Source organism: Chamaea fasciata, unplaced genomic scaffold (assembly GCF_029207755.1).
Source record: "Chamaea fasciata isolate MVZ Bird 193981 ecotype frontalis unplaced genomic scaffold, bChaFas1.0.hap1 SCAF_28, whole genome shotgun sequence".
Lineage (NCBI taxonomy): Eukaryota > Metazoa > Chordata > Aves > Passeriformes > Sylviidae > Chamaea > Chamaea fasciata.
Genome location: NW_027094113.1, coordinates 2182086 through 2206875, shown reverse-complemented (window position 1 = coordinate 2206875; position 24790 = coordinate 2182086). Strand labels below are relative to the sequence as shown.

The following is a 24790-nucleotide window of genomic DNA, read 5'->3' as shown; positions in this document are numbered from 1 at the left end:
CCACCACAAAAGTCTCAAAGCAAAAAGCTGCAAATAAACATTCTTTCCTTTACTGCCCTCACTGCCCAGCTAATGATTACAGCTCAGGCCACTCCAAAGCTTAATCCATCCGGTCCTCCCTAAAAGGTTCTTCCCCCCCAAACAACCATCAAGGGGAAGAAGGGGGGGAGGAGAAACCCAAGGAAAATCTCTCTCAATTGACCCAGACCTACCCATCCTCTGACTTTAAATGGAAAGCCAGGCTGAGTCCACAGTGCCACACTTCAAAGCCTTTCTCAACAACATGGTGGGATCCACACATCCTGCTGCTGGGAGCTGCAACCCAGAGTAGGTTCTTTCTCACCCTACAAACTTTGGTACAGACAATCCTACATATCTCCTTCATGTACTCCTGCTTGAGTAGCAACTACAGACACAAGCCAAGCTTTCTGTTAGGTAATTCCACCTTTTGATATTCCTTAATGTCTATCAGAAAAACTGACAAGGGAAGACGCTTTGCTGCTCCCAAGACCATAAGCTTTTCTAAAGGGCCCTACATCCAAGAAAAGCTTTAAAAAGTCCATTTCTAACTGGTAGATATGAATTGTTCAAATTCAAATTCAGTGGTGCATTTAGCCATGAAATGGTTAAGCTGGTGCAGGATGTCTCAGCAAGGCACCTCAGAACATCACTTTGCATCTGCCCCTTAAATCCCAGGATGCCAGAGAAGTAAACGACAAGTGAGCACCACAAAGCCAGGGCTTTTATTTGCAGCTGCTGTAAACTTCCCTTCATCCAGTGAATCCCCCTATTCCACCTCCAATCTCCTGAGCTGGGTACATTAGGTTTTATTTTTACTGCTTCCTGTCTGCACGGCCTGCCACTGCGCTGTTACGAGCTCTGAAGCTGCTTTATTTTTCCTTTGAGCTCTGAAGTAATGGGTTAAAGTTCTTTTGGCACTTTTTGTAAGAGGAGGAATTTTTTAAAGTCTTTTGTTAAAATTTCCTTGTCTTGTTTTTTAAGGCAGGGTGTGCCCTTTGCCACTTAACACAAATCAAAAGAATTTCACTGGTAGCGTGCGCATAAAGCTCATAAATCACTTTTAGAAAGCCATAAAACAAAATTATCTACAAAAATCTAGCACACCAAGGAAGCAGGCTCATGGTTATTCAATAACTATAACATCTAACACCACTTCCCTTTTGCCATAGATCCAGCCTGACAGAGGCATTTATCCGGAACGTCTGGAGAAATGGAACCCCTTCCCAGGCTGGTACAACCCGTCTGACTGGTCCTGGAGCGGCTTCCAGACAGGGCATTGGAAAGGGAATAGCCCAATATTCACATTTTGAAATAATCAGCCTTATGTTCAACTCAGGAATCCATGAACCACCCTTATCTTTTGGGAGATTCTCCAAGGTTAAGCATTTAGGACTTTCCTCCATCAGAGGTTTATTACTTTGTTTGAAAATTAGGTTATCCTAATATATTTTTATTTTATATCTATAATAAGTGCAATAAATATGTGAGTATAAATAATATAGACTAGTGTAAATACATCTCTTTATCTACTACTCCAAGACAAGCACTTAATAATGTACTAACTCTTACAAATACACGATATGAAACTGGAAAGGCTGATAAAGCTTCTGTCTTTGCAAACACAGCCTTGCCCCACACTGCAAATATATATCTATAAATATATATATGTATTTTCAGCATCTGGAGGTGCCTATGGATGAGCCACACTGAATGGCTACTCAAACACACACAACCCAGGGGTTTTGGCCCTGCTCAGATAAAAGAATGGGTGAATTGATAATCCATCCTAATTTCTGACAGAAAAAGGTAAAAGCAAAGATTCCCCAGTCAGCAGCAGCAGGACAAAAGGAATTGCTGCAGGTTTGGGAACGAAGATGGTAAAGGACTGACCTAAAATGTTTCCCTCAAAGGGCAGACAGAAGGACAAGTTTCACTCCTCCTTCCCCAGGTTTCACCAACACTGAGAAAACTCCAACAGGCTAAAGCTACTCCCCCTCTCCAAAGCTGTGCACATCCTGCCCCAAATGGCAATTTCAGTAAAATCAAATGTCTCATGCAAACACAGGCTCTTCAACCTTCCATAGGAGTATTTCCCTGGCCAACACTTGCCCCAGCCTCCCACAGGAGTATATCCCAGGCCAATCCCTTCCTGATGGCACAGTCCTGACACCGGTTGCAGCTGATCCTGTTACACCTCCCCTGCCATATGTGCAGCCCACCTACAACGTCTCCATTGAGCTCCTGCTTTGATACACAAATAATTTTCCCCTTTTCCAGTATTTCTCTATTTGTTTTCTATATCACCTCTACAAAGGTTGCAGAAGGGGTAAAATACGCATATTTTTCTTTTGAACCTCACTGGAAAAATCAAACGAATTTCTCAGCTTTCTTTGCTTATCTCTTTCTCACTAATAGGAAAAACCCAAGTTCCATGTATCCATTATGTAAATCCTGGAAGGCTTTTATCTCTAGCACTAAAATTAGGAGGTAGCATCTTTAAAGAGACTTTAATACAACATCTTCTCCATGTTGCATTAATATCATCTGCCTTGTATCAGAATAACATGAAAATCTACTAGACCTTTAGCTTTGTGGGGAGGATTGATCTAATTTGATTAGGATGCAAAAAATGTCACAGGGAATGAATACCAAAGCCAGACCTGCATTAAAGCCTCCAGATTACAACGTGTACCACTAGAGGAGATTTATTTGGAGACAACAATGAAAAAAAGCCTCCAGACTGTTGAAATTGAGGGGGAGAGGGAAGGGGAAGAGCAGGAGAAAAACAGCAACGCATTTGTTGTACCCGGTTTGTATCGATTCGAGCACCAGAAGCCACTCACAGCAGCCCTCGTTACAGGAACACAAAGGATTTCAAAACAAAAATAGCACACTAACATTTCCAGTCCAAATGATCTGCTGTCATTAGCCAACTCGACTTTCAAAAGCTTTATCAATCAACCTGCTGAGCCCCTGCCATTTGTTTTTCAGGATCAGTTACAGCAGCAAAGGCTCTGCCAGTGTTAAAGGAGACCACGAGCCCTGTGGCTGCGCAGAGCCCCCAGCTGCCCAGGCTCACTGCAATATTCACAATTTATATTCTGCAATTCAAATACCAGCCCTGAGAAAGCACCTACTCTTGGAGGAGCTGGACTGCAGCACAGGAAGGACAAGCAGAGGCCAGCAATGTTCACAAAGGATAAGAACAGCCTCTTACACCTTTTTCACACTCTGCTGACACCTCCTTATCTGACAAAAAGGCACCAAGAGCTCCGAGTCTCCCGCTCCAAACACACAACAACGATAACAAAAAGGGAGTCCTGCAACACAAAGAGTCAATGGGCAATTTTATGCCGAGTTGTTAAAAAAATCCCTGATGAAGTTCATTAAAACAGTTCTTAGTAAAGCTGCTCCTTTCCAGAGCACAGGTTGGTATTTTTTTAGCCAAAGCAAAGAGCACTCGGGCTCTGACAGCCAGGATTTGTCATCCCAGTAACAAATCAGGACAGGGAAAGGAAATTGTTAAGAAAGGAGGCTTAAATTGTGGAAAAAACCTCATTTCAGCCAAGCAAGGCAAAGATCAATCTCCACAGACTGGCTCACTCCTTCTTTAAATCCTTTCTCTTCTCACCTTCACAAAGCTAAACATGCATCGATAAACAAATCCCAAAGCCTCTGCAAGTCTGGTTTCAGCTGAGGACACACATCAAGAAAAATGTGTCAGAATGTGAGGAACATATGGCCACAAAACCCACCCAGCTCCCCAGCCCAGTCACCTCCAAAGAGCCTTTTCTCCCCAGAACCAATCCATACCATCTACTTGAAGAGAATTACTCAAGGATGAGGCCCAAATGCTGCAATCAATTCACAATATCTGCTGCACGCACACCAGCTGATCCCCACCAATGTCAACAGGTTTACACAGATCAGAATGAGAACAAGGTCCTGAAGTAACGAAGACTCTGATTTATTTGATGCTTTAACACCATCTTCTTTAATTCAGGAGAACACAGGCTCTATCCTAAACCTTTGCCACTCCTCCTCCTGCTCTTTCCCTAGCTTTTAAATTTTTACTGTATCTGTCTTTGCATTTCTGTTTTTGTAGAAGCATTTACGTCTTACATTTCCTTCAACTCCACTTACTAAAATGATCAGAGCTCTTAAAATTCCCAAATGGCATCATCACTGGGTAGTGGTGGACAGAGGAGACCAACCATTCATACAGAATCCCAGAACATCCTGAGTTGGAAAGGATCCCACAGGGATCATCAGTGCAGCCCCTGGCCCTGCACAGACACCCCAACAATCCCACCCTGAGCATCCCTGAGAGCGCTGACCAAACGCTCCTGGAGCTCTGGCAGCCTCGGGGCTGGGACCATTCCCTGGGGAGCCTGGGCAGTGCCCCAGCAGCCTCGGGGGGAAGAACCTTTCCCTGAGCTCCATCCCAAGGCCTGACACAGCTCCAGCCCTTCCTGGGCTCCTGTCCCTGCTCACCCCCTCAGCAGCAGCTTCTGAGCTCCCTGCAATCCTGAGTTAGCTCATGGCTGAACCTGAAAACACACTTTGTTCTAATGATGTGCTGGAAGATGGAACATTTTCCACCTTTTCCCTTAACCACCACTTGCCCCAATTAAATAATGAGAGGTGCTGCCTGAAACTCCTTAATTAGCAATTTGTTAATCAGCTTAAAAATGGAAAAGAACTTCTCCAGAAAAGGTGCAGCTAAAAAACAGGGCAAAAATGAGTGTTTTGAAGATGTGTAGATTTGAAAACAAGTCTGCAACTATTTATTTGTCATGCTTCTGAAGACCAAAATGTCAGAAACAACGAGCCTTCTCCTAAATTAACAGCTCCTTCCATTGTTTCCAGGGAGAACAGAGCCCACCTATTTCCCTTATTTATAAAAGCCACCTCTCTGCTCAGTGCTGGGGAACAACTCTGCAGTCACGTGCGTGGAGAAACAATGAGGAGTGATGACCCCAGTGGGTGTGAAAGCAAGTTCTAGTCAGAAAAGCTGCCAGCTCCATATTCCATGAGGAGCACAGGAATATGAGGGACAGAGGGAAAACACGGGAATGCAGATGGCAGTCACAGCACACGTGAGCACCTACAAAACGACACAGAAATGAGGGAGATCTGAGGATTTGTGAAAGAAACCATCGGAGAGCTGCAGGGAAAAGGGAAGAGTGGGAATGGCTGGGTGAAGAGAGGAAGGGAAAATAAAAGGAAAGAGTAGAACTAAAACACAGTTCATCCCTCCCAGGCATTAGAGGTTCTACCTTTAAGGAATCAGCCTGGAGTAGTTCATATTTTTTGGTCAGGAGTGTAAAGGACTTTAGACCTGACTTAAGCCAACATTTAGTGCAGATGGAGAATTTTCTGATTCCTATCTAAAACCTCAGAAAAGCCACCAGAAGTAAAACTACTTTCAAGCTTTTGAGGTGTTTTTGTTGCACTCAAGTTGTAGTTTCCAATGTTTGCCAAAACAGCTGCTTTTATCAACAACATTCACCCCTCAGCCCCTGCCTGCCATTTTTCTTCCCAGCCTTTTGGCTTTCCCAACCCATCCAAAAAACAACTTGTGGGCAAAACATTCCTAGGTTTAGCAGGACACTCTGTCTTCAGTGGCTCAGTCCCATTATCTGGCTTATTCCTCCAACCCATAAAGTGGGGTCAGAGCAATGTGGTAGGCCAAGAGCACAACCCAAAATGATTATTCACAAAGTGACACTGCCAGGAGAGTATCCTGGGCTGGAGTGGGGACAGAAGGGAACAGCAGACAGATGTTTGTGGGAGGGACAGGGAAAGGAGGATGGGAAGCTAAATAGAATGAGGCTGTTACATGTGGCCTGCTGTCAACACACCTGGGGTAAAGGCTGGTGCTTGGAGAGCTGAGGGGGTGGGAGAGCACAGACTACAGGGATGTGGCTCAACATTCTTGGTTTAGTTTACCTCAGTTCCCTCTTAGGGATCATAAGCAAAACATTAGTTTTTATTTTATTATTTAAGCAGTAATCAAACCCAGAAACATCCATTATTCATGTTTAACAAAACAACTTAACTGAAACTGAGGTAATATGAACACAAGTGCCCAAATTCCCTGTTTTCATAACCTACAGCATGTGACCTCTGTGGTAGACTTAAAACAAGCAATAAATCCAAATTTTAACTTTCATATACCTGCTGGCAATGCATCTTAAGACTTAAAATATTTAGTGCTTTCTTTCTGGAAGAGCACTGAGTTAGAACAAGGATATCTTTAATACAGCCCTAAATACTTGTGCTACACATGCAAATGTTTGTCTTGGGCCTCTGCAGATTTCATACCTATACAGTTAAATTTAATAAGCTCGCAAATTCAAAAGCAGATATTTTAATATACTGACAATCAACACAGTGTTTACAAATATTTATAGTACCAGTATTTGATGTTTATTTACTTCTATATGTACATAAAATATTTTTAATTGCTTTAATATCCTCCATGCTAAAGAAGCTACAAGTGGTACAATCTCTGCTCAGAATCTCCAGGACCATCCACTGTCCTGGTATCACCTTTCTATGCAACTCCATTTCTGCCAAAAGCTTTCTTTTGAAGTCTGGCAGGAGCTTCCAACTCCCAGTTAAATTCTATTTATTAGACTAATAAAAAACACACACATAAACCAGTCACATAATTTAGAGTCTTTCTGTCAGGCAGTTTCAGGCTCTGGCACAGCTCAAAACAATTAGAAGACCAGAAATCAGATTCTACCTTGTTTTTGAAGTGCACTTCAATGGGCATAATGAAGCCAGCGTAGCCAGACTCCTCCACCTTGTAGGGGGGCTCCTTGCACACTGAAAGAGAACAAATAAATGTGAACTTGGAATTCAGCACTACTTTATCTGAGCCAAAAAGGAGCTGCAAGAGGAGAACTGGGCCTCTGACGACTCAGGGCACAATTAAAACACTGACCTTTGTGGAAAAACCCACACAGAGTAAGATGGTGGCCACAGGCTTAGTTAAGAACATGAAATCTGTTCTTAGCTCCTCCCATGGAACGGAAACATAAAACACTGCAGGCCCCAGTCTCAGTGAGATCCTTCCCCTCCCGTGCACTGAGATACAATTACAGTTCTGGGCAGTCCCACAACAATGCAAACTGCCAGCTCCAAGTGCCTGGCAAGGAAAGGCCAAGACCCAAAAGGTGGAACAGCACAGAAAGGTAAATTTTGATGCCCATATTTCTGAATCAAAACACTACCACACACAAGCAGGTGATTATTTTTTTCCTTGAAACACTCCCCTGCACTCCTCAATGCTCACAGTTGGGTAACAGCCACACTCCAGGCTGCTGCTTCCCCCACAGGTGAACAAACCTGAAGGGCAGGTGAGCACTGCTATTTATTTCACACACAAGGAAACAAGAGGAGGAAGGTGAACCAGTTTGCTGCTAAGGTCAGAGCTGCTTACTTCAGAAACAGCAATTAGAAAAGTTAATTGCTTCTCAGAAATTAATCTGCATGTCCCTGCCTCAGTTCCCCCAGTCCCGCTACCTGGTGTGGGCTCATGCTCCTGAATCCTTCCTATTATCCATTCCAGGATAAGCAGTTTGAAGGATTCCAGGATCATTTCTTTGGCCGTGATCTAGCAGCACACTGCAGCTGCCAGAAGAAACATGAGACCCACACAGATATTTTCCCTCTCAGGAACCGGATGCACTTGCATATAATTTATGCACTGCAATATATGTAAATAAAGTCAATTAGGTAATTGGAGGAATTCAGTGCAAATCTTTTGAGTTTCTCTTAAGAATTCCAAGTAATTAATATGATTAGGGAACAGTACATCAAACCAAAAAGCACACAAATTATTTGCCTTTAATGTAGCTGTATGATCCCCACCCAGCTCTAAGCACTTCTACCATCATTAAGGTGCTGGAAAGCAGCACTCCAAATGCAACTGAGAAAAAAAGGCATCACTAAAAATAACAAAAAACCTCTAGACTTGCTTTAACTTGCATTTCGTATAAGAACCCTGTCATTTAGAGGGAAAAATCCCAAACCAAAGAGCAGTGCCAATATGGCAGCAGGAATCTTAAGCCTATCTGCCAAGCAGCCTTTGTTCCTCTGCCACTCTATTCTGACAAACTCCAAGGGCTCCAAGAGCAATCTGCCAGCAGCACGAGCCCACCTTCAGCACCAGGATCTGCTCCAAGAGGGCACCATCTGAAGAAACCCTTCAAACAAACTCAGGAACAGGAGAGGCATTTTCCACACTGTTCAGGTACAACCCAGACACGCTGGCATTAGGAGCAAGCTCAAGGAAACATGGAAAAACCAAGGACTGGGAAAAAATACCCCTGTAAAGGCAGATGATACAGCAACTGACTGAGCAAAGGCCATGGTTTTATACTGCCAGAGGGCAGGGATGGATGGGATACTGGGAAGGAATTCCTCTCTGTGAGGGCGGGGAGGCCCTGGCACAGGGTGCCCAGAGCAGCTGTGGCTGCCCCTGGATCCCTGGCAGTGTCCAAGGTCAGGTTGGACTGGGCTTGGAGTAGCCTGGGACAGTGGAAGGTGTCCCTGACATGGCAGGGGTGGAATGGGATGGGCTTTAAGGACCCTTCCAATCCAAACCATTCCAGGATTCTATGTACTATCCCAACAAAGTTATTTGTAACAGATTAATTACACCAGAAGACAAGAACCATAACCCCACAGATTGGATTTTTATTCTATAAATCAGCTTTTCTGCTCAGTCCTGCACCTGCTTATCACACATCAGTTTTAGCAGATCAGTTTGAAGGAGACATCAACACACAGACCAGAGTCACAGCCTTGTGAATGCTGAGCACTTCTCAGTTTCTTTCCACCGTGGACTCCCAAAAATACCCAATGTCACAGGTTGTCCTAAGGCATCCTGAGTGTCCTGCTCCCCAAGCCGTATTTTCAAGAATGCACAGTACATTAATTCTCATGGGCAGCTTGTATTTCTTAAAGCACTAATGCTGCAGCTTCAGTTACACAATCCCACACAGATGTAACTGCACTGCTCCCAAGAAGGGCAATTCCTGCTTCTCCACCTCAACCTCATGAGCTCCTGCTGCCCCATGCCAAGAAAAAGGTTCATTTTGCTACAGAATCAGAAAATAACACTCTAACCCAACCACAATGACTGCACTGGGCTTGCAGGGGGAATGTACAGCAAAGACACCATCACCCCATGGCAGCATTGATTTCTGCTGGGTTAAGACTATCTGAACTGGCACCTGAGACCAGAAATTGCAAGAATCTGCAAAACTCTCCGTACCCAGTACACATCTGAGCGCAGCATTAAAGCAGTTCTCATGTGCCTCCAGCTTTTGCTGGCGAATTCTAACAAACCAAACCCATCCTTCCCATTGTGTAACATGAATTATCTTCTGCTGTCACTTGTGTCTTGAGAACCTGCACATACTAATGCTTAAATAAGAGCAGAAAGCAGCTCACCTCCTGCCCTTTCAGCAGAAGAAAGGTCCCATTCTCCCTGACCTTCCTCAAACACAGTGGGGAAAGGTTAAAGCTGCAGTGCACGCAATGGACATTTCGCTCCTCTTTAAGGAGATATTTCACAGAAAAGTGACAGTTCAACACAACCTCGACTCGCGAAATGCTCTTTCATAGAGACAAACCACGTCCAAGCCCTCTGACCTCGCTTGGGTTTGGGGAAGCTCTCGTGCAGGCGGAAGACGACGCGCTCCACGAAGTGCTGGATGTCGCACTGCTCCGGGCCGCGCACGAACACCATCCAGTCGTGGGTGAAGCCCTCCGTGGTCGGCTTCTTGCGCAGCTGGGCCCGGTGCCCCAGCTCCAGCTTCACCTGCACCGTGCACTGCGTGGGGACAGAGGCAGCAGCGTCAGCACAGAGAACACAAAACCCGCCTGGATCCGCCAGGGAACAGCAGTTCCCGTGTGGGGATCGGCCTCACACTGCACACCGCTGTTATCAACGGCCCTAAAATAGCTCCCAGCACCATTTCATACCTATTTTCTGCCTAATATTAACACTGCAGAGAAAGCAGCTCTACAAGAGGGATCGGTTTTCTCTGCCTCACTTCTCAGTTAAATTGTCAGCGAAGTCCTAATTGAGGAATCTTTATTTCTAGAAAGTGTCAGAGACAGAACTTGATGTTCACAGCTTACAGAATTCACAGCACTGACAGAAAACTCATCTTGAAACAGGAAAAATCAGATCATGAATTGGTGGTTTATGATATTCTCTAGAATACATCACTCACCAGAAGAAAATTATGTTTCCTGAATGGTTCTATATATATCTTATTATCTCACTTTCAAAGATCAAGTTAACATATCTGCCTGTACAATGTCCAGCACTAAACTGACCTAATTTTGATTTGCACTCCTGAATCCTACTCTGATCACTGAGTGACAGAGAAGGTGCATTCCATGTCTGGCTCAAAGCACAAAAATCCCATTAAGTGCCTTAAAAACCAAATTAAATTAATGGTGAAAATCCACCTAGTATTGCAGACTTCACAGGCAGGAGAAAGGAAATGAATTAAACAGATGTAACAGAGAAAAGGCAAATGGGATTCCAACACAAGATAAATCAAGGAAATCTTAGAGCCACATTCTTAGACAGAGAATAACACTCAAGGTACCCAACTTTTGTGCACATTTGTTACACAAACCAGAGCAGCAGCAGTGATTCCAAACTAAACCCACCAAAATCCTGCTTCAGCACCAGGAGGCTCATAGAAAAACAGGCTGGTTTTAGTCCCTACCCCATTCTTCACTTCAGGCTTGAAAATAAGTGTCTTGCTCTTGCTAGCAAGTCCCAATTACCATTGGGAGAGGCAGCATTATTTGTCATTACCTATATTACATGTTGACCTGGAGCCAAACCAAGGGCATGTTAGACAATGAGCAGGGAAAGAGAAAGCTTAGAAAGCTTCTTGGGCTCCAGACAAACGTTTAGGGAAAGTACCATCCTTATTTTCCCCCTGAGAAACTGCAGCAAGGAACGTGATCACAATTAATGCTAAAAAAATATTTTGCAGCTCAAACCCGACATTTTTTTTCCAGAGCATGGTGAATACTTGCTGAAAAAGCACAAGTGACTCCATCTCAGCCTTCTTGTCTTTGTAAAAAGCTCTCACAGGAGGTCTGCAGGGCACCAGGCATCAAAGCCTGACCTCCCAAATTGCAGTCCAGTTCCAATTTCAACCATAAGCCTTAACACACTCTTTCAGGCAGTTTAAATCCTTACAGCAAAATACCTTCAGCCACCCAACACATCAATCCCAAGGCTCGGGGACAAACTCATCTAATTAATTCCTTCACCATTATTGCTACAGCATTTCTTTGGGATACCTTCCTCTGCAAGTTCTCTTGGCAGGCCATTTTTTCCTGTTCTTAAGGCTTATCTACAGCAGCTCCACCTCGCTCCTGCGCTAAGAACCAGGGCCCAGGGCCGGCTGCTCTTTCATGTCGCATTAAGGGCTGAGAAGAAAGGCAAGGTGTGCTTCTCTCCCAGCACAGCAATCCCTCCAACGCTGCAAAAGCATTCTGTGGAGCCAGGCTGCCGAAATCCTGAGCTCACATTGGAGTGTGCCTGCAGGCCTGCTTTATCTGGGATGCTTCCCACAGTGCTCACATCCCCTGAGCCAGCCTGTGCCGCAGCCTCACGTTATCGATTCCATAATTACCCTTTAAATCCTGCTACTGTTGCCAGTTACTACCCCTCTCCTGAGAAGTGCAAATGACTGTCAGGCTACAAAATCTGCCTTTCCGAGTTGAAACGGCTGAGAAATTGGAGCTGAGAACCAGATGGGGCTGTGTGGAAGAGAACGAAATTAAACATAAAAGAGAACTGTTTAACTGAGAGTGAAAGTTGTACTTGCTGCACTCCTCACACCCTGCTCCAATTAACAATCGCTGTGAATTAAGCCAGAAGTTGAAACACATTTGAAAATAAGATCTCCCAACATAACCAGCATCCAAAGTTGCTTCGCTGAAAATGGAGGGTTTTTTTCCTTTTTTTCCAAGCGTGTCTCTCAACAAAGGGAAATCAGGATCCTATTCAAACAATTTGTAATAATACAAAGGAGCCTGCTTTCAACTTCTCAATAAACATTCTGAAGGCTGCTCTGGTTTTTGTTTGATGTGCTAATTGCCTGAAAGCCATCAGCAGCTCCCATTCCCGCTCCTCCGGGTGATTATCCGGGATAGCGGGGCTCGTTCGGAACCTCAGCCCGGGAGGTACCTGTTACCCGCTCCCCGCACACAAAAGGCTCCCCCCTCCACATCACCTCAGGTAAACTTCCCGAACGCATCCTGGAAAGCGCCTGGCCGCCAGGGACTCTCCCGGTGGCATTAACCCTTCCCGGCGAGGCTTTGGGATGGTGGGGGGGGGGGGTCGCCCCGCCGGCACCTCCCGCCCCGGCAATAATCCCAGGCAGGAATTTGCGGGAAATGCTGCTCACACCCCCCGCCGCGGGCGAGGCTGCAGCGGCCGCCCACGGAGGGGACGGGGCTGAAACCCCCCACAGAAGGGTGTGTGGGGAGGTGTCCCCCCTCAATGGGATTAGGGAGAGGGTGTGACTCCCCCCCCTCAAATGCGGGGTGGGAAGGAGGAGTCCCCATCAAATGAGGAGTGCGATGCGCCCTCCCCACCAAATGGGATTGGGGAGATGATGTATCCCCCCAAAAGGGATGTGGGGAGGAGGTGTGTCCCCCAAATGGAGGGTGTGAAGGATGTGTGACCCCCCCCCCCACCCCCCCAAATAGGACAGAGGAGGAGATGTGCCCGCGCAAAAGGTGTGGGAGGGAGGAGGTGCACCCCCCCAAATGGGATTTAGGAGATGCGTCCCCCAAAAGGGGAGTGGGGAGAAGGCGTGTACCCTCCCCAAACAGGGGGTGGGAAGGAGGTGTGACCCCCCCAAATCAAACTGAGGGGATCTGCCACCCCCAAAAGGGTGTGAGAAGGAGACGTGCCCCCTAAATGGGGGGTGTGGGGAGGAGGTGTGTCCCCACAAAGGGGTGTGAGGAGGACGTGTGCCGCCCAAATGGGATTGATGTGGCCCCGCAACAGCGTGGGGGAAGGAGGAGGTGTGCCCCCCAAATGGGACTGACGAGATGTGCCCCCCCCAAAAAGGGTTGGGGAGGAGGTGTGCCCCCGCAAGGGAATGGAGGAGGAGGTGTGCCCCTTAAACAGTGTGGGGAAGACATGTACCCCCCAAATGAGGGGTATGGAGGAGGTGTGCCCCCCCAAAAGAGGGTGTGAGGAGAAGATATGGCCCCCCAAAGGGGGGCGATGCCCCCCAGACCCCCCTTCCTAAGGATGGGGGAGCCCCCCCCCCATTCAGGGCCCCCTCCCCGGGGGTGCCTCCCCTACGTGCCCCCCTCTCTGAGGGGGGGGCGGCACCGCCCCACCCCTCCGGCAGCGCGGCGCGGCCGCTCCCCTCACCTGATTGTCCATGGCTGGGCACAGCAGCGCCGCGGGCCCCGCTCGCTGGCTCCCGCCGCCGCGGCGGTTTCGCTGCCCGGTCGGCGGGGCGGGGGGGGAGAGAATCTCTTTCCCCGCTCTGTCCACGAGCGAAGCCGCTCTGTCCGTTTCCCCCCCACCCCCCTCCCCACCGCCTCGGCCGCCGCCTGCTCGGTCGCGGCCCCTCACGGCCCCGCCGCCCGCCTCATTGTGTGTCACTCACAGGCAGCGCCAGCCCCGCGCCCGCCCCGCGGAACCGGAAACCGCCTCAGCGCCACAGCGGCCCCCGCGCGCCGCCAATGCCCGCGCGCCGCACGCCGCGGGGCGCGGCCACGCCCCCTCCACGTGATGGACAGGGGTATCCACCGATGAGCGGCGGGCGGGCTGCGGAGTGGGCGGGGCGGGGGCGGGGCCAGCGCTGTGGGTCAGGCGAGGGGCGGGAGCGCGGTCCGGCCGCCCCCCCAGGCCCGTGTGGGGCGATGCGGCGGCCGCTCCTCTCCCGCTGCCCTCCCGCTGCCGTCCCCGCTTCTGTCCCTCGCGGTGTTCCCCTTAGTGCACAACCAACACCGGCGTCGGGCGTGTGGGCCTCGCCGTGCGATCCCGGCCGCGCCATTCCGCCCCTTCTCCTCCCATCCCGCCCTCGGTCCACGTTTCCCCGACGGTGTGTTAATTCCCGACACAAATGAGGTGGGAGCGAGGGGAAACGAGGGAAGCCTCAGGTCCCGATGCGGCGGGCTCGGCGGCCCGGCATGGCCGGGCAGGGCTCGCCTTGTTCTCCGCAGCCTCGCTCCTTCCTGCGCCTTTTTTCTCCCCGTCTCTCCCTCACGTTCCCCCGTCTCATTTTTTCCCCTCGTTGTCTTTCATCTTCCCTCACTGCTCCCCTTCTTCTCCTGCCCATCTCTCATTCCCCCTCAGCTTTCTCTCATTTGATCTTGTTCTCCCCCGTTTTCCCTTACCCCTTTATTCTCCCTTGTTCTCCCTCATTTTTTCCCTTTGCTCTCTCTCATTTCAATTGCCCACACTCCCATTTTCTTTCCATTTCTTGCCTTTTCCTCTCAGTCTCCCTCATTTCTCCCATCAGCCTCCCACATTTTCTCTCTGTTTCCATTTTCCCCTTGTCCCTCCTTTTTCTTTCTGGTATTTTCCTTTCTCTCTTTCACTCTTTTTCCCTTGGTCTCCCTCATTTTCTTTCAGTTTCTCTCATTGCCCCCTCATTTTTTCTCCTTTTCCCCTCAGTCTCTCTCATTTCTCCCTCGGTTTCTGTTTTCCCTATAGTATCCCATGTTTTCTCTCATTTTCTCCCTCAATCTTACTTTTTTCAGCTTCTCTCCCTCACTCTCTCTCGTTTTTTTCCCTCAGTTTTTCTCATTTCCACCCTCATTTTCTTTCCTTTTCCCCCCTCAATCTCCCACATTCCCTCTTAAAGTTTCCATTTTCCCCTTGTCTCATGCATTTTTCCCCCAAGTCTCGCTCATTTCCCTCCATTTCCCTCCTTTTCCCTTTGGTCTTCCTCATTTTTTCCCTCCGTCTCCCAGATTTTCCCCCTCAGTCTCACACATTTCCTCTCAGTTTCCATTTTCCTCTTGGTCACCCTCATTCCGCTCATTTTTTCCCCTCAGTCCCCTTCATTTTGCCCCTCAGTTTCCTCTTTTCCCCTCACTCTCCTTTTCCCCCTCATTTTCCCCTCAGTCTCCCACATTTCCTCTCGGTTCGCATTTCCCCTTCACTTCCCTCATTTCTCCCCTTTGTCCCTCATTCCCCCGCAGTTCCCTTCCCCTTCCCGCCTTCCTTCCCCCTCTCCCCCTTCTTTCTCCCTCCCGGGGAGAGTTTTACCCTTTTTTTTTTTATTATTATTTTTAGAGTTTTAAGTGACAAGTTATAGCTCTCAATTTTGCCAGCCCTCAAGGAACGCGGGACTGATCTTTACAAGTGCTGTTGGTGACTGTTTCCGAGCAAACTCGGTCAGAATTTTTCTTCCGTGCAACTTTCTTGTTTGAGATAGTTTGTTGATCTCTGCGAGGCAGCAGAAAAAAACCCGTGTTAGCCAATAACTCTGTGTGCCGCTGACTGATCGCCACAGGCGAGGATTAATCGGTTCCCAAATCGTTCTAAAGAGCCACTTTACCTCATCAACCTGATAGAGGATATTAGCGAAGCAAAATGCTTAATCGCTTCAGTTAACAACAACAACAACAAAAAAGAGCCTGATTTGGGTTCCTTTAAGTGCTCCGGTTTTAATTTTCCATGTTTCTGTCTGATGCAGTCCCAAGAGACATCTCCTTGGACAGTCCCTTTTCTTCTCCATTGAGAAAGGGCCTCTTTCTCTGGGAGTTCTCATTGATATCTTTAATTGTGAACATTATTCCCCATGCACGTGACACTCGGGTCTAAATCTTTTTATTTTCTACCTCCCCATCTTGGCTATTCACTCACAGCCTCATCACAGTCTTCGGTGGTTACGTGCCCCCAGGGCTGAGTATTTCCTGGGAATGTCTTCGTCTTTCCCAAGTTTGCTCTTGCTCTTCTGAATTTCCACCTTGTGCAAGAGATGTTGTTGAGACAAACTAAGCCCTGAGCTTTTTCTTGAAAAATTGCCTGTTACTTGCTCTGAAACATCATTAGAATTTGCTTTTTGTTTTCATTTCCCTCAATGGCAGTTTTCCCATGCCTTTATTTCTGCCCAGCCTGGTGTTAATGGTTGTTTCTGTGCTCTTCCAGTGCAGGACACAGCTGCCATCCCACATCTGGTTTGGACACAAGTCACTCCTCCAGCTTTCAAGGACAGGATCTGAGCAAGAACTTGGACATTTCCAAGATGAGAAACCCAGAGCCAGGCCCCTCAGCTTCCACAGGCACTCTGGCATCCCAATAATTGGGCATTAAACCACGTTTTAACTGAGCGATTTGGGGTGTCCCATTTGGGGTAAGCACCACCTGGTGCTCCAAGCACTCTCTGCTGGGACAAGCACTTTGGAGCTGGACTGTGCTGATCCCTATGGATCCCTTCCAACTCAGGATATTCGATGAAGTGGCGTGAACGGATTAATTTAAAATGTGCTGGGGTGGCTCTTTACATTCAACTGCGAAAACACTCAAGGAGAGAAATTCCTAGAACCAGCCTTTGCTCTGCTAGCAGTTCCCAGCCTGAACCGTTTCCAGCGCAACCACTGATCAACCTACCCCGGTTTTCTTTTCAAGCTCCCCTCAAAAAGTAAAAAAAAAAAATCACAGCCAAGGGTAGAAAATTTGCCAGGCTCTTTGGGAGCGTGTTGGGAGTTTCGGGTGCTGGGGATGCCGGAGCCAGCAGCCATCCAGGCTTCTCCAAACTCCTAATTTTGCAGGGAGATCTCAAGCTAACGAGCTGTCAGCCGAGTGCCTTCGCACCCGAGGCAGCCGTGGGCTGAGCTCCTGGTTCTTTATACCTATTCCAGCAACTTCTGGGCTTTGCAATAAGCGTCTGCAAATCCAATTAGCGTCTTTCTTTGTGGCACTGGATGCTGGCAGAGATCCGCTGTGCTGCTGCCATCTACAGTAGGGCCAATGCCAATGGATAAGAAACAGCCCGTATTTGCATATTCAAATATGCAAATGAGACACGACAGCTCTCCTTCATTTTTGTTTGGGTTTTTATTTTTTTTATTTTTCTTTCCAGAGTCTTGCCTCAAAGATCCTTGTCTCGGACTGAAAGGTGTGTGTTTAATCTGGCTTGGCCCATGGTAGGGGACCATGCCAAGGGCTGGTTCTGTCCCGTGAGAGTTGGGGATGATGGAAAATAAAGTGGAAAAAAGACTTTGCACTGCGCTTATCCCTGCCTTGGCCAGGGATGGGAAAGATTTCGGGTGTGTTTTCCCAGGTTCCAGCCCTGGGAAAGGACAACACGTTCTTTCTCTCTCCTGCCTGTGCACACCACGGATGCTTGACAGGCCAAACGTGGCTGTTCCTGGGAAGTGTGAGCAAAGGAGGAACCGCCGAGGTGTTGGGATCAGATGAGTCCCAGTGTTCCAGTGGGGAAAGCCCTGACAGAGCAGCCCACGCTCAGGTGTCCCCTCAGTCACCAGACTGGCAGAGCCCAGCCCAGCTCTTGGGGTGATCTGAGGAGCAGGCAACTGCAGACAAAACTGCCCCTCGAGGCACCTCCTCCCTTCCCTGGCTCCCTTTCTCTGCAGGAACACAGCACTGACCTGCTCAAACACACACACAGCCCCCCAGCAGCCCCTCCAGACCATCCTCATGCCGCCCAAGATGCCTGAATTGCTCATTTTCCAGCAAAAGTTCTTTCCTGTGTGTTTAGCATCCCTCACTGCGAGGTGGGCTGTGCATCAACTGTATATTGACTGCAAGGCCCTGTCATGGTTTTGTATGTCTGTGCTTGTGGCTTGCCCTTCCTGTCTCTGGAGAAACAAGTTTGTTTCACTGTTTTTCATCATTCATTATTATTTTCTCATTACTAATTTAGTTGCTGCCTCCCTGCTTCCACTCTTGCACTGAAGACCACGGCTTCTGTGGTCAGTCTGGGCTCAGAGTGGCTTGGACACCAGCCAGGGAACAAGCAAGGCTGATTCCAGCACGGAAAGAATCAGGCAGTGCAGAAAAATTATCATCCTGTAATAGCTCTAAAGGATTTAAAGATTAGGACAGAAACCTTACATTTGTGTAGGGTTTCTCTGAGAATATTCACTCTTCCACTTCATGCCCATGTGCAACATGCTTGAGTGGAAAGACTCTCAAGTTCTGGATGTCAGTGACTTCACTGCCTTCTCTTACAGCTGCAAAATGATCACAGTGGTCTTCACCTACTTCTGCAAAGCACATCCCGTGAGCCAAGTGCTCTGTGGTGTTCCCATGATGGGCAAATCTGCAGCTGAAACCCAGAGTTGGTGACATTTAAGTAAGAAGGGGCAGAGATTTTTCTCCTGGTGTGGACCAAGACTTTTCCAAGCACAGCATCACGTCCTTGTGTGCAGCCTCTGAAAATGTCCTGAAGCTGAGGGAGGATTTGGTTTCTCTGGGGGCACCTGGGTGCTGCTCTGGTCTGTGTCTGGCACAGGGTCACCTCAGGGTGACAGGGAGAAGCTGTGAGTGAGGGGTGAGTGAGAGCTGCAGCCACGCCGGCTCCTGGTTTGTTAATCAACACTGGGATCCCTGCAGGGAATCCTGTGCTTGTTTCAATCAGCTGTGAACCCCAGCAGTGTTTATTCTTCTAAAAAATCATTTTCTTTTGCCTGTTGTCTGCCTTCCCCTTCTGCAGTTCACACTCCACACTGCAGTGTTCACAGAACATATTTAACACTGGTGTAGTGTAGCAAGAGCCCAGATTGTTAATAACCAAAAACTCTGATTGCCAAAAAGATACTCCTAGCAACTACTAGCTGCATCTGGGAAAAATTACAGACAGCTTGGAAATTCTTTAGTTCCTTATTAATGAAGGACTTTGTAAAAAAAACCCAACCCACACTGTAATATAGTTTAGCTTAACTACGTTCTTTTGTGCCCGAGGAAAATCTAAATTATAGCGTGCAATAGCTACTGAAAAACGCAGAAGGATTTAAATGTACAATAACCCTCCGAACCAGAAGGAAGAGGGAAAATTTTCTTAGTAAGCGGGAACACAATGAGAATTTATTTTATTCTTTCTGGGTATTTAGTGCTGGTGAAAAGAGCCAGATGAATAGTCCCAAACACATCACGTCCCTTGCAGATGCAACATGGGCAGCACAAGCGTCCTCGAACTGCCCCGTCAACGTGACCCAGTTCTGAATGAGCATCACCAGCTTGCTGGGGGAGAAAGGAGCCTGTCACTATTCAGCCCCTGACCCCTCTGCTCCAGGCTGTTAATGAAGGGGCCTCATTAACACCAAAGGTGAGCTTGGCATTATAATGGGCTGCTGAAGTGACACCCATCAATCCTCTGTGCCGGCTATTGAGGTGAGGGCACCTTCCCCTTGTGCTCTGCAGGCAGAGGTCAGCTTTGGCCAAGTGATGTAACAGCCTGGTGCTGCCAGAGCTGGCCAGACCTGCCACAGGGAGAATTTCACCAGCTGGATTTGTCCCAGGCTGAATACAAACTGCTGGCACAAGGACAGCTGCAGAAGACGGGCCCGGGCACCTCATGTGGCCACTGGAGCAAACACAATCGTGGGACAATAGGAGGGAGGGAGATTCACTGCTGAAATTGGTGTCTGCTCTGCACAGGGCTGCTTTTGGCTGCTGCCAAAGTCTTTGAAAGGTGCCCATCTGCACGCTGAGAAAGAGGCCACCTTGTGACTGAGGGCTGTCACCCTCAGCAGGGTAACCTTTAGGCCACTGAAAAATACCAAATGAGGGAAAAAATAGCTTGAAAAATAGCACATGACAGAAGGAGAACAGTAGGGAAGTCTGACCAGCACCGAAGAGCCTGTTCTGAGTTGTGTTCTAGGATGAAGAACCCAAAAAGTGAGTCGGGATTTCTATCCCACATTGCCTGGAGCAGCTGTGGCTGCCCCATCTCTGGAAATGTCCAAATCCAGATTGGGTGGGGCTTGGAGCAACCTGGGATAGTGGAAGGTGTCCCTGCCCATGGCAGGGGTGGGACTGGATGGGTTTTAAAGTCCTTTCCGGCCCTTCCCATCCTGAGCCCTTCTCATGCTGTGTGGAGCCTTTTCCTCTTGGGACTGGTGTTTCTGCTATTTCCAACCGCAGTAATTCAGCCTGGTGGTTTCGAGAGCCGCTGGCATTTTCCAGGAGCAGTGGATCCCCAGCCCGGTGGTGTGTGATGCTCTCTGCACTCGGAGCACATTGTGAGACAAAGCCAGAGCCCCTGGAGCTGTTTTTCAGAGCCTGTAGCATTCCAAGCCTCATCCTGGAGAAAAGGAGGCTCGGGGGGGATCTTCTGGTTCTCCACAACTCCCTGACAGGAGGGTGCAGCCATGTAGGGGTTGGGCTCTGCTCCCAGGGAACAAGGGACAGGACAGAAACCAGCCTCAAGTTGGTCCAGGGGAGGTCTAAGTTGGATATTGGGAAAATTTCCTCACAGAAAGGGTTGTAAAGTGTTGAAATGGGCTGCCCAGGGCAGTGACGGAATCACCATTGCTGGAAGTGTTCAGAAAACTTGTGGATGTGGCCCCTAGGGACGTGGTTTGGGTGGTGGTGCTGCTGGGTTGCTGGCTGGACTCAATGATCTGAACCATTGCGATTGATTCTGTGATTGTATGAAATTATTAAGAATTTCAGAATTTTTTTGGTGGATTCTGGGTCAGCTGCTTCCATGACAGATTCCACTAAACTGTTTTTCTGGAATGGTGTAAAAAGAGCTTTCACCTGTCTGTACAGCAACTGCAGGAGGGGTTGCCACATATGCAAATGTATGCAAATGAGCCCCGCGTTACCTGGCTCAGGTACGATACCAGCTCAGATAGTGCCCCACGCTGCAGTGGGGGCTATGCCAACGTGCTGTGACTCAGGGCATTTGGCTGGCCCTGCCATGCTGAAATTCAGCCCACTGAAACTTCAGCTTTATCAGTGCCATCGTTACCTGTGAGACAGGAGTGCCCCTGATTGCAGCAAAGCCATTTTTTTTAGCAGTGTGGCACATCTCGAACACCCTGGAGCTGGATTTTGTTGCATAAAAGCACAGCCAGTGCAGTTTCAAGGGAGTCAGGCTGGAATATGAAGTGACAAACACATGTGACAAACACTGTTTTGACCATGACAGGGAGGAATTCAGAGCTGTCACTGTGGAGGCAGAGCTGTAAGAAATTCTTTCCCTTTGTTACTCAGCCATCAAATAAGCCAGGTAATACCCTCCCATGAGTGAACCCGCTGCAGTTATAAAGTTATAAACCATCAATATTTGAGCTGGATGAAGGATTCAATCAATCTGGACACATTTCATGCAGTTTTGGAATTGCACTCTGCAAACACTGCAGGTGCAGACCGCTTGGTTTGGGTTCCTGGGCATTTTTATAGGCCAGGAGATTTATTTTAAATACGTGTGAAATGTGTCACGAAACATCTGACATATGTGGGAAACATATTCCTGCACCGTCTGGGCAGTGTGTGAGGTCGCTGGGGAACAGCTTGAAAACAGCAATCATTTGCATATGGATATAGAGTTATTTATTTGGTGACACCATCCCAGGGGAAGAGGGGCATGGCCCAGGTCTCTGTAGGTCACAGGCAATGTCAGGGGTGTTGAACTTGTGAGGAGAAAAATTGTGAGGGCAAATACAAATGGCTGAAGTGTTTGCGCCTGGAAATTTTTATTTGATCCTTGTAAAAAAGTTTTGTGGAGGGTAAGAGGCAGAAGGAGGAAAACAATGTTATTTTTGACCCTTTGCTCTGTGATATTTTAATCACTAGGAGTCATGGAATCACAGAATGTCCCAAACTGGATGAGGCCCACAAGAGTTGTGAGTCCAACTCCTTCACACACACCCCAACAATCCCACCCTGTGCATCCCTGAGAGCGTTTGGCTTGGAAAGGACCTTAAAGATCATCTGATTCCAAATCTTAATTGGAATTAATCCATATCTGTGTCTGCCTGTAAGGATGGTAAATGTAATTTAATGTCACATGGGTAGATGGTGGAGCCTGATAGGATGATTCATGATGAGCAACACATTGCAACTTGTTGCCATTTTTGCTCTGTTTCACAGATTTGGGTTTGATTTCACTTGTCAGTGCTCTGGTGGATGTTAATACTTGGCAATATTAGGATAGCAAATAGCAAAATCTCACATATATTAATTCCTGCGTTTTCACACGACAGATCTTCATTGATTAATTTTTAAATTGGTCCCAGAAAGCACTTAGTGAGATATTGCAATTTGCACTTTATTGGCATTACATGGCACTATTCCTTGCTCCAGCTCAGCAAAATATATTCTTAAGCGTAAGTAAGTGCCATTGATATCAATGGAATTATTCATATTCTTAAAATTAAACATATGCTTAAACATTTCAGGGAGCTGAGACAGCTGGTCTCTTGTTGAAGGCCTATCTAAATAAATGCAGCATCTACAGCAGATTGTGAAATTTATAACCCCATCCACAACTTAATGTTGAATATTTCAGCATTTCAGGTAAATCTTCGCCTTTTGTTAAATATTTGTGCCAAAGAAGCAAAGTGTGACATTTCACTACAATCCAGTTTTATGTTTGAACACATCTGTGAAGAACCTCTGCAGAGCTGAGCTCACGAATAGGGACAGAAGTGACTTAATGTTCATAGAAAGTGAACAAAAAAACCAGTGGAGACCGACCCTAATTGAAACCACCTTTCGAGCTGTAATGGGAAGGCACAGTAAAATTAATCCTTCCATTTTAGGTATTTTGATAGCAGCCATTAGTGGAGAGTTGAAGTTATTCAAACCACTTTGCCAGACAGAAAGGAGCTGCTTGTTTTTCTTCTGCCAGCACCAGTGAGAATGTCTTCCCAAGTGGAACCAAACCACGGGGGTTTATAGAAACAGCTGAAGAGATTATTTGATCTTTTGATGAAAACCTCATTTTTTGGTCAGCTGGTTTATTTGCCCAGGTAATGGCTGTACTTCTCCTTCCCCACATCTTTGTGATCCCTGGTCAAACCCAGCCCTGGCTGAGGGTGCAGCTCAGACAGAAGGACACAGGCAGGGACCTCGGCACCCTGCAAAAACAGTGACACAGCATTCCCTGGAATACAGTGACAGTATTCCCTGTCAGCTAGTCAGGACCTGATAGCTTCTACCTTTCCGGAACAGCCATCAATATTTATGAAATCCTGGCATTTATGGCTAATTTTGTCTTCTAAGAAAAGTGGACAGCAAGGATGTAGGGAAAACAATGAGGGGGAAAAAAAAAGGGGGAAAAAAAAGTATCTTTCCTAGCAGTTGTGAACTGGGTGAGACAGGAGTGCAAGACCCCAAGCTGGAAATCCTGTGTCAAACCTCAAAAGTTACACTGAGAGTTGAAAGGACAACGCTTTTAAAAGCAATAATTCTTGGAGCTTATCTCTTTCCTTCCTGGGTTTCTCAGCCCTTTGTGTTCATGGTCTCATACTTTTGACTGCAGACACGGGAGATTAAAAATAACATAAAATCTAACCTGGATCAGTGTTGGTTGCACATGACTCCAGCAGAAGGTTCTTTAAATCAATCCTGCAGATTGCCAGGCTGTCACTAAAATCCCAGGACTGTGTGACATCCATTCCCTGTTTCGAAACTACCCTGTCCTTTCTCTCCGAGGCACTTTAACAAATAAAACTCTTTTCCAAAAGGCATAAGAGACACTCCAGTGAAGCAATTTCTTTTCCTGGCATTGTTAAGAGCAGGGACTGAGTTATTATTAATTACTTTTGCATTATTTATGCAGGTCTATGAATGTGCAATATCTTTTACAGATAAATCACTCTGCCTTGAAAAGTTTCCAGCCTGCCAGGCAGATCCTGGGAATCTGAAACAGCGGGAGGCAACTGGTGCAGCAGAACAGGTAAATGTTAATCCTTTATGCTGCAGGACTGGTGCCTTATCAACGTTTTTCTTTCATTTGTTTTGCAATTGCACCAAATAGACTCCACTGATGCTGTTGTTTCCCAGCTTCTTTAATCTGGCATTAGCTGGCAGCAGCAGCCTCCATCCTCTTCCTCATTCCCGCTCCTTCTCTTGCCTCTTTTTTTTTAGTGGTTTATGCAGCCACGTGGAGAACCAAAGGAGGGCAATGATGTGGCAAAATTAAGGAGAGGTTTCTTTTTGGCCAGTCCCAGCCCGGCTCTCTGAGCACGAGGGTTTGCAGGTCCTCCTTCCCTCCCTACCTGTTGTCCTGTGCTGAGCTGATGTCACCCTGTCACACCTGCACGGCCGAGGATCCCCCCGGGCCACAGGGAACCCTCACAACTCCCCAGGCCGCCGAGAAGGGGCCGCTGCTGCCTCTCACCCCCTGAGGAGTTCCCCGTTCACTCTTCTGGCCATCCCTTCATCCCCCTGACAGTTTTTAGGGGTGTTTGTCAGCTCTGCACCACATAATGCAGCCTTGGCTCCCTGGCAGGAAGGACAGAGCATCCCCAGCAGCTCGGGGGCATTTTGGAGGTACAAACCCAGCCTCTGTGCAGTCCTGGGGATGCCCAGACCGCTGTCACAGGCTGGTTTTGGGGCTGCATTGCTTCCTCAGGCTGCAGCCCTGCTCAGAGCAGGAGGCCCAGCCTTGGGCGCTGCCGCCCTTTTAAAGCTGCTTTGTGGGATTCTTTTCTTTTCTCTCTCTCTCTCTTTTTTTTTTTTTTTTTTTTTTTTTTTTTTTTTTTTTTTTTTTTTTTTTTTTTTTTCTTTCTTTCCAGGTTCCCAGGGCTGGAG

General features: G+C 47.6%; 1 protein-coding gene across 4 annotated transcripts in view; it reads right to left on the bottom strand.

The window, feature by feature from the left end:
• Window positions 1-13702, bottom strand: part of MLLT1 (MLLT1 super elongation complex subunit) — a 32453-nt gene extending 18751 nt beyond the window's left edge. For 2 of the 4 annotated variants that reach the window (XM_066205393.1, XM_066205392.1), the window contains exons 1-3: window positions 13472-13702; window positions 9694-9874; window positions 6776-6858 (exon numbers count right to left, since the gene is read on the bottom strand). In XM_066205393.1, coding sequence (XP_066061490.1) covers window positions 6776-6858; window positions 9694-9874; window positions 13472-13483 — 276 coding nt within the window. In that variant the 5' untranslated portion in view covers window positions 13484-13702. Of the gene's footprint in view, window positions 1-6775; window positions 6859-9693; window positions 9875-11376; window positions 11528-13471 lie in introns of those variants that run through there. The other 2 variants (XM_066205391.1, XM_066205390.1) reach the window with 1 other exon arrangement.
• Window positions 13703-24790: the final 11088 nt, after the last annotated feature.